The sequence below is a fragment of the Monodon monoceros genome, unplaced genomic scaffold (assembly GCF_005190385.1).
Source record: "Monodon monoceros isolate NGI ecotype Baffin Bay Population unplaced genomic scaffold, NGI_Narwhal_1 Super_Scaffold_5, whole genome shotgun sequence".
Classification (NCBI taxonomy): domain Eukaryota; kingdom Metazoa; phylum Chordata; class Mammalia; order Artiodactyla; family Monodontidae; genus Monodon; species Monodon monoceros.
In genome coordinates this window covers 57,167,434-57,178,893 of record NW_021703782.1, presented here as the reverse complement: position 1 = coordinate 57,178,893, position 11,460 = coordinate 57,167,434, and the positions used below count along the sequence as shown (strand labels likewise).

The 11,460-nt window shown below is 42.7% G+C and overlaps 1 protein-coding gene across 1 annotated transcript; it reads left to right on the top strand.

The window, feature by feature from the left end:
- The first annotated feature begins 2,382 nt into the window (after positions 1-2,382).
- Positions 2,383-3,072, top strand: TPD52L3 (TPD52 like 3). Its single transcript, XM_029203452.1, has one exon. It carries the CDS (start codon positions 2,383-2,385, stop codon positions 3,070-3,072), a length of 690 nt encoding a protein of 229 aa, XP_029059285.1.
- Positions 3,073-11,460: the final 8,388 nt, after the last annotated feature.

Genomic DNA, 11,460 nt, shown 5'->3' with positions numbered 1-11,460 from the left:
TCTACGTTTTCAAAACCTATGTGTTGTTTTGTATGTGGTTATGCATAAGCCTAATAAAATGGACTGTTCCACTGTGTAACTTATTTTTTCAGGCCTACTCAGGAGGTCAGAATATTACTAGCTAGGAGGCCCCTTTCCAGAGGCTATGTTTTTCTTTGTTTGTTTTGTTTTTTGGGTTTTTTTAACATATATAACATATATTTTTAACACACAGCTGCTTCCCACTAGCTAGCTATTTTACATTTGGTAGTGTATATATGTCCATGCCACTCTCTCACTTTGTCCCAGCTTACCCTTCCCCCTCCCCATGTCCTCAAGTCCATTCTCTATGTCTGCGTCTTTATTCCTGTCCTGACCCTAGGTTCTTCAGAACCATTTTTTTTTAATCCCATATATACGTGTTAGCATACGGTATTTGTTTTTCTCTTTCTGACTTACTTTACTCTGTATGACAGACTCTAGGTCCATCCACCTCACTACAAATAACTCAATTTCGTTTCTTTTTATGGCCAATATTCAGAGGCCATGTTTTGATTTGGGATATGGAAACGAAGTTGCTCAGAGAGGTCAGGTAAATTTTGCTATGAGGGAAATCATTACCCTACCAAAAAGAATCACAGCTTAACAAAAGATTTCATACTTTGAACTGAAGGGTGAGGAAACATAGAAATAAGAAAATAGGTAGTGAGGTTGGTGGCTGAAACAATTCAGAGAAGGGTAATCAAGTGCAAGCTCAAATCTGGTTATCTGGAATCTCAACTTGGAATAGGCAAATGTATGCTCCGTGTAATTCAGGAGTTTCTTTACCCTTCATCCTCAGTTTTAAAAGAAGAGCACTGGTTCAGGGTCAGAACATTCCTGAAACCACTAGCGATTCTGCAGGCGACTGAGGAAGAGTTCAGCCTCTGGAACAAAACAGTTTCTAGGCAGTCCTTACTGCCCTTTTCAGGCCTTTATACACACAGCCAAATCCCTCATTAGCCTTCATGTTTCCAACAAGGACAATCCTCATTTTTTAATCCAAGGAGGCACATACTTCAAAGTAAGACAATAATAAACACTACTGAGCTATATGAAAGGATTATTAAGTATAAATCCAAAGGTTTGAAGTTGGTTTGGATGCCCAGCTAGATGCTTCATTATAGCTACATAGACATGAGTATGGCAAACAGCTGAAATTTGCTGAGGATCATATCAGGTTCCACAAGATCATGCTTGCAAGAACTACCAGAATATCCAACAAAACCACTAGAAACTAAGACTTGCTCAAGGCTATTCCCTGGTAACGGGCAGCCAGGCAATGAGCTAAATGATACCTGACCACCTGCCATTACTGGGTTGAAGTCCTGATTTTTCCGCTGTATAAATTACCAGCTCTGAATAGAAGTAGGGGACATGGTACATTGGCATCCTGACAGAGCCTGTTCAACTACTACTACTTTTCTGTGCAGACCACCTCCCACAACTGATAACCATGTATATGGACACACATGCCTTCAGAAATGTAAATGGATGCTTGGAAAAGAAAGAAAATGCAACTGCAACATTGAAAATCCATGCACTGTCTATTTGCATATATCTTATTTCTTCTCTCTTAAATTCTCATAGTACAGTAGCGTTTGCTTTTCTTAAGCTTAAACTTGACACAACTATTATAGATTTACTCATTCTCCCTCCCTTTCCCTCCCCAAAATAACAGACAATTGTGACTGGTCAAACTCACTTTCTAAGTTCCACTATCCCAAGCCTTTGGCACTGTTGATACTTCATGCCATGGGAGCACTGTTGGACTTAAGAGTTTCGAGGGGCCTTCATATACACCTTATGAGTGGTGCCAGGAGTTTCTCAGGCCCCTTTGGGAGCCTGGGAAGGGAAAATTGGGGGGGTACAAGACCAGGAGTCCTAGACTCCCTTCCCCACTTTGAGGCAGCTTTTATTTATTGTATGTATGAGGCTTTGTCATAAATTTCTGTTAGCACAAAAAGTTCAACTGATTTTCAAGGTTTTAAAAATGGCTGCTGTGGTGGAAAGAGGTCCGTAAGGGGAGTCAGACTTGGTTTGAAGGGCAGGACCAGTCACCTCTGAGGCAGGAGGGAAAATATCTCTCCTCCCTGACAACTGTGGAAGCACCTACCTCACAGGGACGTTGTGATTTCTAAACCACTATGAGCATTGGAGGTACACAGACTGAGTCCAAGTTCTGTCCTCCGAGCCCTTCGGGCCAGAAGTCTCACCTCTGCCTCCACGACCCCAACCCAACCTACCCTAACCCCCAGTCACACCCCCAACCCCACCCGGAAGTGGACCCGGTAAACCAAGGCATCTATTCCGCAGCCAGGACACTGACCCACTGGCCACAGCATCCATTCCACTGGCTAAGTTATGGATGCGTCCCACCCCACCCTACAGTCTGACCCCGAAGGCCTAGACTTCGACTCTGCTGGCCAAGACTACCTTTCCTCTGGCCATGAGTTCGACTATCTCTACCAAGAATTGGACCTGGACTCCCTTCATGAAGAACTTCTTTCTCAGTCTATGCCAGGCGCCATGATAGAGACCTCTGTGGCCACGTATGAATCCCACCAGACTGCCAAAACAGAGGATCTCACAGAGGCGGAGAAAAAGGAGCTCAAATCTGAGCTTGGTAAATTGGAGGCAGAAATCGTAACCCTACGCTGTGCGCTGGCAGCCAAAGAGAGACGCTGCGTGGAGCTCAAGAGGAAGTTGTACCTGACTGCCTTGGTGGGGCTGAGGCAGAATCCGTCCAAGAGCTGGCACGATGCTCAGGTCTCCAAAGCCTACATGAAACAAAAGACGTCAGCTGCCCTGTCCACCATGGGCTCTGCCATCTGCAGGAAGCTTGGAGACATGCAGAAATCGGCCACATTCAGATCCTTTGAAGGTCTCATGGGAACAGTCAAGTCCAGAGTCGCAGGTGGCAGAGAGCTAGGCAGTGACTGCCTTCCTTCTTCAGCGGGGAGTGGGGATGATCTGCTCCCAGTTTCAGGGAGTGGGAGTGATCCAGTTCCGGGAAGTAGGGATGACCTACTCCCCTTTCTGGAGCCAGAGTGAGCTCCTTGGTAAATCTGCCTGGCCACTTGACCAGTGCAAGAACTCCCTTCCCTCATCCCAATTGCACCTCTGCCCATCAAAAACAACAACCAAACGACAATGGTAAAGTTAATTCAGGAAATGGACAGAGTCCGGTTTTGAGAAAAGTAGCTTCCATTTGTACATACATATTTGCTGCTGTTGAGATAAAGAATCCAACGTCTTGTACACTAAGTTATTTTACACTAAAGTTTATATGTGAAATGTATCACTATACTAGCCCTCCTGGGGTTGCACTTAAATGGACAGGACAATGGTTCCAGAGGGATTTTAGGCCAAAGCCAAAACTCCTTTTTTGGAAAAACCAGTGCATCAAAAGGCCAAAGTACGTTTCTATTTAGAACTGGTAAAAGGTATGAAATAATCTGCAATTTTATCCTCTCCCCATTTCCTTCCTTCCTTCCCTAAATCCTAGAAAGAAGCTTGAAAGCTCTACCTGGCCTACGATTTTTATCTTAAAAAGATGATCAAGAAAAATGTTGTTTTTCTCTGAGACCCTCAGAAAGGGGGAAAAATATTAATAGACTAACTGGTACATAATACTATGACTTTTATGAAATGATTTTTTTAACTCCTAATTAAGCAAAATAACTTTAGCTTCAATTTAGGAGATTGTCAACTACTTTGGACTCAAGCTGAAATTGCAACTTTATTTTGCCCTGTGCTTTGTTTGTAATCTTTTTATGTATCAAAATGAGAGTTTTATAATTGAATCCTTGTGGCCATGTGTCTCTGCCACAGCAGCATGCTACCTAAAAGAAAGAAAATTGCTTCTCCATTCTGCGGCAATTACTAGTTAGTTATCACCTTCAGCTGGGGGACTGAAGGGAAAATAGCATAGCCAAATTCAAGAAAGATAAACCCCTGTCTTAAGTGACACTTAAAACAGAATGTCTATCCCCTGCAATTCTGGCCAGTATGCCTTTGAACGGACCTAACTGATTGTACATCGCTGGTCACCTTGACTCCAAGTTTATCCTTGTTTATAGCTAACCCCAACGGAGAAGAAAATAGAACCCAACCCTCAGGGGATATCAAGTTAGTAGGAGCCTGTAGGAACAGTAACCTGGTTTGGGTTTGTTTGAACTTTCTCATATCTGATATTCACAGGAGCTATGTTTTGGATTTTTTGGGGTTTTGTTTTTTTCTATTTTCAACATGCCAGGACCTGGCAGCTTCTTTCGTTCCTCCAGTAACAATGCAGGTTAAAAGTTTGTGTCTTATATTGGCTTTTAGCAGGGGGACTAGAATCTTTATTTTCTTGGGTATATATATTGATAATGTCTCACTGTCTAAAGGTAGTCCCTACAGCCTAAGAAAGTGATCCTGTTTTGTTGATTTTTGAACGCTCCCCCTATATTCCTTTGGTTTTCCTACAAGCAAAACCAAATACCACTATAAATGCAAAAGCACTTGGTAAACTATAAAGTCATTGATGTAAAGTCCACATATTTCTGAGGACAACGTTTTGCTTGGATTAAAATAAGATGTTCAACTATTTTACATGTTGTGTTTAATTTGTTGTAGTTTTATGTGCTGAAGAACTAGAGAGAAACTTGCATCATTCATGAAGCCAAAGTAGCCCAACAGGCAAAGGTTTTGACCCCATATTGCAGAAAGCCTTGTGTTAGAGAAAATCTCCAGCTGATATGACGAGACAAACCCAGAATATGTTCTATTTTATGTAGTAATTCAAACAAATGCTGTAACAGTTTCCCCCAATAAATCCTCAACCCCCTGAGAGCAGTGAAGAACACAACTATTTTTGTTTATCATTGTATTCCCATGCCTGGTTTACAGTAGATGTTCAATAAACACTTGTTAAATCAATGAAGGAATCAATATCACATACTTCAGACATCAAACCTTGAATCCAAGAGATTATCAACAACCTGAACTTGTTGACAAGTTTCTCCTGCTTTTAAAGCATTTCACTTCCCCATTCAGAGATAATTTGGGATCCTACTATGTGTCAGGCACTGTGCCAGGCTCTGAAACCACAGAAATCAATTAGACATGGCCCATGCTCTCTAGAAACAGATTTTCAATCATTACAACTCATTGCAGTAGGTGCTAAAATAGAAGACATCTGTAAAGAATGGGTGTTCAACTATGCCTTGGTAGTCAGAAAAGAATTCAGAGAGGCATAAAGTCTTAGAGGACTAGTAGGAATTTGCCAGACATACAAGAGTAGAACATTCCAGACAATATACAGAGGAACTAAGTCGTGAAGGAATGTAATAGAATGGCATGTTCCAGGAAATACCAATAAGTCATTGTGGCTAGAGAGAGAGGGGAAGTGGTGAGAGACGAGGATGGAGAAATAAGCAGGGGCAAGATCATAAAAAGTCTTCTTTATATGCTATCTGACATTAGTATTTAATCCTGTAGGAAACGAGGAGGCTTTGAAGGTACTTAAATTCATGTTTTAGATGTATCACTCTAGTCACCATAGAAGTAGATTGAGAAGTATTGCAGAGATAGAATCTCAAAAACTTAGAAAGCAACTGCACAGGAGAGAGGGAAGGACAGATTTGCAAGTAGATAAAGATGTAGAATTGAAAAGACTTGATACTGACAATGCTGGAGCTGCACATTCATTTTGCTTTGGCTCTTCTATTGGATTCCAGCATACCTGCACCAACAGCCATGGATACCAAATAAAATGCCTTCATGAGCATGTGGACTTTGGGTCAAAGGTTTCCTCCAGATTTTCTTTCTTCCACTTGCTTCTACCCTTCACATGTATTGCTGACCCTCATTCCCTAGCCTGTTCACCTTTATAATTTGATCACTTCTGCTCATCTAGCCCTATTTGGATTCTGTAGCCTAGCCTCAGTCTATTTTATTTTAACTAGGCCACTTCAGGATGCAATTTCCAATAGTTCTCAGAATATGTGAACCCTCAAAAATGCCCCATCTGGCTCAACACCTGAGAACCACTGGTTGGGAGTGATGTTGGAACAAAATTCCCTGAGGCTCTCAGTCTTCTTGGTCTTCCATTGCTCATATGAGTGAAGGGGCTGGAGTGGAAGGTAGAGACAAGGTTGAAAGTTCCAACTCCCACAGATGACACTCTCCACGCAGCTGGCAAGGATGTGAGTAGAGTACCAAGCCCTTGTTCGTTAGCATCATACATACCCCAGCATACTGCAAGCATCACTCCCAGAGAAATTCACCTGCACTTCTGGAAACTACTTTATTCTAACCTTCAGATTTGAGAGAAAATATATCACATACCTACTCTCATGAATTGCATGGACTGCAGAGAGCTGAGCAGTGATCCAGAACTGTGTAGGTCTTCTGATAGTGCTAGGCAATGTGCTTGATGGCCTTACCCATCAAGGGCACAATGATGCCATTTGTTGCTTCTGCTAAGGAATGAGGTCAGCCGCACCTGGGCCATGGAATTTCAGTTCTTGTCCATGAATTCCAATGTAAGAAAAATTGATGAGTGTCCCTCTATCAAAATTACTGGGGCCGCAGTTACTATCTGAGACCATGTCCCACTCCTTCTGACCAGATCTATTGATAGGAGGCTTGATGATGCCATGACTTCCAGTGCCTAGAGCCTCATTCACATAAGGCAAGTGAAAAGTGGAAGAATGCCTTCAAGATTATGCACCTTGGCCAGCTACTATGAGACATTACCATGGCACTTGGTCATCTCTCAGAAATTACTAAGCAAGTCCCTAAAACAGTCAGAAATGTTTGACAAATTCCTAAGAGTTCACCAGGTAAGTTAAAAGTTCCTTCCCTGTTTATCTATACTATCACCCAAATAAATGACCACCTGGAAGCTGAAGGTTTTGGTCACCTCTACCCCAATCCTGGCTACCTTGCCTCAGACCCATGGCATTAAAACTTGCAGTTAATTGGAGAAAAAAATGTTACCTAAGTTAGAGGAATAATTCATAGACTTGGCTAAGCCAAACTTTCTTTCTAGAACATTATAACTAAGAGATTAAAAGTCTCAGTTGGGTTGAAACTGGTCTCTACAGTCATATAGATATAGATTTTTCATGTTTTAACTTCATGGTATGGCTTCAAATATCCTAATATTGACTTAGAAACTTGTATTGTAACCGAGGCCACCCACACTTCCAACCAACTGGCTATAAACCTTCAGGGTTCTTACTACTCCTTCAGACACCATAATTCACTGGAATGACTCACAGAACTCAGGAAAGCCCTGTACTTATGATTACAGTTTTATTATAAAGGATACAAATCAAGATTGACCAAACGAAGAAGCACAAAGAATGAGATCTCAGAGGAAACCTGAAACTTCCATGTCCTCAGGATGCATCATCCTGCCAGCACATCAATGTATGATTACCAAACTAGCAAGCTCAGGTGTCCAGCTTCAGGTGTCCAGAGTTTTTACTGGGGTTTCATTACATAGGTATGATTGATTGAATTATTGGCCAAATGATTGAACTCAGTCTCCAGCTGCCTTCTCTCTCCAGAGGTTGGGAGGTCAGGTTAATATAAAGTGACTCAAATCCCCAAACCTTAATCACATGGTTGGGTCTTTCCAGCACTGCCAGCCCCCATCCTGAAACTATCCAGGGACCTACCATGAATAACCAAGACACTCTTATCACTCAGGGAATTCCAAGGATTTAGAGTCTCCTTACAAGGAATCAGGGACAAAGACCACCCAATTTTTTTATTATACAGAAAAGCAAGCAACAGGAAGCTGCCCTACAAAATGGTCCCTCAATCTCCACAAACACAAGCAAAAGGCACTATGCCTCCATGCCAGCCTGTAAACACTTCTTACAGACAATTTGGCTGGTCAATGTTCCTTATCACCACAAAAATCTCATATAATAATTCACAGCATTGCTTCATTACCCAACATATACCATTCCATAACTCTTATAGCTTCCAGACTGTTATTTACCCCAAAATTCCTGATTATTAGTAACACCCTAGTGGTTGGTACCTAGAAAAGCCAGAGACTACCAATGGAGGTGTATAAAATACCTTCAAAGGCACCAATGACTATTGGATTGAGGCTGTACTGGAGATGAAACATCTGCTCCAAGACAGATGAAACATATGTCTTCCTTAGCATATTCAAAATCTTTATCCACCCTATGGAAGCTGATATCTAATTATTCCCATCTCTGCATATTCATCCTGCCTTCCATTGGTCCTTGCTGAGCCTAGTCCATCTAGACCTTTACCCACTTTTACATATTATCTTCCAGTCCCCAAAATAGAAATATTAGACACCTGCTGGTTGGCACCTTGGCTCCCTCTCCCATGGTACTTAATACCATGGAGATCTTATGGAGCTAGAAAAATGGTAGTGGGAATCAGCCTCCCACTGCAAAATTATCCTAGACCCTGGTCAGGGCCTTTCATGAAGCTCTCCTGAGGGGGTTGGGTGGGGAGTTTAGGGGAGTGGGGTGAGGCGTTGCAGCAGCCATACTGAACACCATCTCATTTCTTTCTGGCCTGCTGTCACACTGAACTCTCCTTCTTCCTCTGTACTCTGCCCTGCCTCTGTCTGACTCCAAACCTTTGGTTCTCTACACCCCAAACTTTGAACCTACCTCTGGCCCTGTGAATTTTTTATTCAAATCAAGTGTTCCCATCAAATGGCTCTTATCTTTTCCTAATGGACTTAGTTTGCCCTTTGATTTGTGACTCTATGCTGCTGTCTATGAAAGCCTGATAAGCCCATCTGAACCTTACAGGAGAGGAGACAAGCAACCCACACATTTGGAGTTACCAAAGATTGGCTAGTTGGTAATGTATATAATTTCCAGGAAGGCAAACATTTATAATAATAAGAGCTAACATTTATCTGCTACTTACTATGGACCAGAAACTATTCTAACACATTTCAGGCTTTAATTCATTTAATCCTTACTATAGCTCTTTGAGGTAGATTCTTTATTATTCCAGTTTTACAGATTAGGAAACCAAGACTCAAAGAAGTAAAGTAACTTTCCAAAAAATACACAGCTAGTAAGTGCAGAGCCACATGCAAACTAGGAAGAGAAGTCTCACCAGAAATCAACCCTACCAGCACCTTGCTGTTGGACTTCCAGCCTCCAGAACTATGAGAAAATAAGTCTGCTATTAAAGCCCCCCAGTCTGTAGTATTTTTTTTTATGACAGCCCTACCAGACTAATATAATCTCCTTCAAATTTTTACTCAAAAGTCACCCCTTTTGGCCACCCTATGTACACTTTTAACCACCATCTCCTCATTTCTGGGTTTAGAACCATATATCACAGATTACATTTCTGCAATTTGTTTACTGTCTGCCTCTTCAACTAGAATGTAAATTCCATAAGTGCAGAGATTTTTGTCAGTTTTGTTCACTAGTATATCCCCAGCATCTAATGCAGTGTCTGACACATAGTAAGTGTTCAACAGATAAATGAAAGGAGGGAAGAAAGTCCAGGAGCTGACTGGCTTGGTCCTCCTCATATCTCACCAAACTCTATAGGACAGAATGGAGTCAGGGTTGGGACAATAAGTGAAACCTGGTCTGTACATAGAATTGGGTCAGCATGATGGCAAATATCAACTTCAACAAACAATCAGAGCAGCCAGAGTCAGAAAATCAAACTAGGTCCAAACCAAGGAGATGTCTGAAGTCATTAAAAACTTAAGGGTATCTAGGCAGCCAGTGACTAACTCTGCCCTATACCTGGTTGTTAAGGCTTGTGACTTTTACTTCTGATTATTTCACCTGCTCATATACCTGCATTCAAAGGCTACTCACTCTTATTTTACCACTCTTGTCCTTAGCTCAGGCAGAATTGGTGGTGATCTGAGGAATGATATGCAAGTTTACTCAGTGCCTTCAAAAGTTTCCTTCCCTGGGCTTCCCTGGTGGCGCAGTGGTTGAGAGTCCATCTGCCAATGCAGGGGACGCGGGTTCGTGCCCCGGTCCAGGAAGATCCCACATGCCGCGGAGCGGCTAGGCCCGTGAGCCACGGCCACTGAGCCTGCGTGTCAGGAACCTGTGCTCGGCAATGGGAGAGGCCACGGCAGTGAGAGGCCCACGTACCGCAAAAAAAAAAAAAAGTTTCCTTCCCTTATAAAGCTTGAGAGTCCTAGAAAAGGAAATGCTTATAGTGTTCCCCCAGGTAGCAGCTAGGAGTCTCTCCAGGGTCCACCAGGGGTCCCTCGCTTCATCCTAGCTTCCTCCACTGTCTATCTCTCATTGCTGGCCACTTGGATTTCACCTCTCTCCTCGGTCTTTTTTAATGCCATCTTAGTTTTGTTTTCATCCCTGGATGCTGCCTCTTGAATTAATTTAAGCACTTTATTCAGAAGTCTCTTAACAGTTGAACCCAGGATCTCGGGATCCTACTCCTGCGTGAGTGGATTGAGAGCAAAGCAATAAAGACAAACTCTGCGACACTCCCCTTCTCCCAGCCACCTCCCCTCTACTTACAGCTTCTTCTCAACACTAGGGGGTGCTACTCACACTGTCATTTTACCCTATTTTGTGCTACACAAACCCCACAGTCATGCTCTTCATCCCTAAACTTCCATCAGTCACATCTTGCGATAAAACATTTATCATTAAAGCCTAAATCTATGACTCCCACTGAAATATGGATAAACCTTGCACCAGTTCCTTATGTAGAAAAAGACTTACCATTAACTAGGGTTTTGACCTTAACCTATAGAACCTACTTGCAACACTGAGAAGAAGGTCAGGGGGAAAATTTTTTTGTTAATGTCATAGAATATCTGACTCCATGTATTCTGTGTATTCACTTCAGGACCAGGCAAGTAGAGGGGACTCCTTGTTCTGATCCAAAATGAGAAGAGAGATATCCTTCTCTGAAGGAAGAGGTTGTTTGTGGCAGTAGAGGGAGAAGGAAGAGGATCAATAATTGGGATCAGTGGATGAAAAGAAAGAAAAAAAGGAGGGTCACACATGCCGAGGACTGAGGGGGTGGAGGGAGTGCAGGCATGGTGGGATTTGAGGGCCACCTGCACCTAGGAGCCTTGGGTAGATATTGCTGGTCAGCTGGGGTGCTGGGGGCTGGGAGTGGGGCACATTGTTCCGAGGTGGTGGTGGTTGTGGGAACAGAGGAGGAGCAAGCGCCTCGCTGAGTTCTTTGGGCCAAGCGGCTGTGGTGGCTGTTGCCATGGAGACATCGAGCAGTCAGAACAAGTCTGTTTTAGTTTGTATTGTAAATACCTGGGGGCGGAGACAAGATGGTGGAATAGAAGGATGTGACCTCACCTCCTCTTAAGAAAACACCAAAATCACAACTAACTGCTGATCAACCATTGACAAAAAAACGCTGGAACCTACCAAAAAAGGTATCCTACAACCAAAGACAAAGAAGAAGCCAAAA

Excerpts from the sequence above, each read along its gene's own strand:
- TPD52L3 (XM_029203452.1), top strand. The coding sequence starts at position 2,383 with ATGGATGCGTCCCACCCCACCCTACAGTCTGACCCCGAAGGCCTAGAC.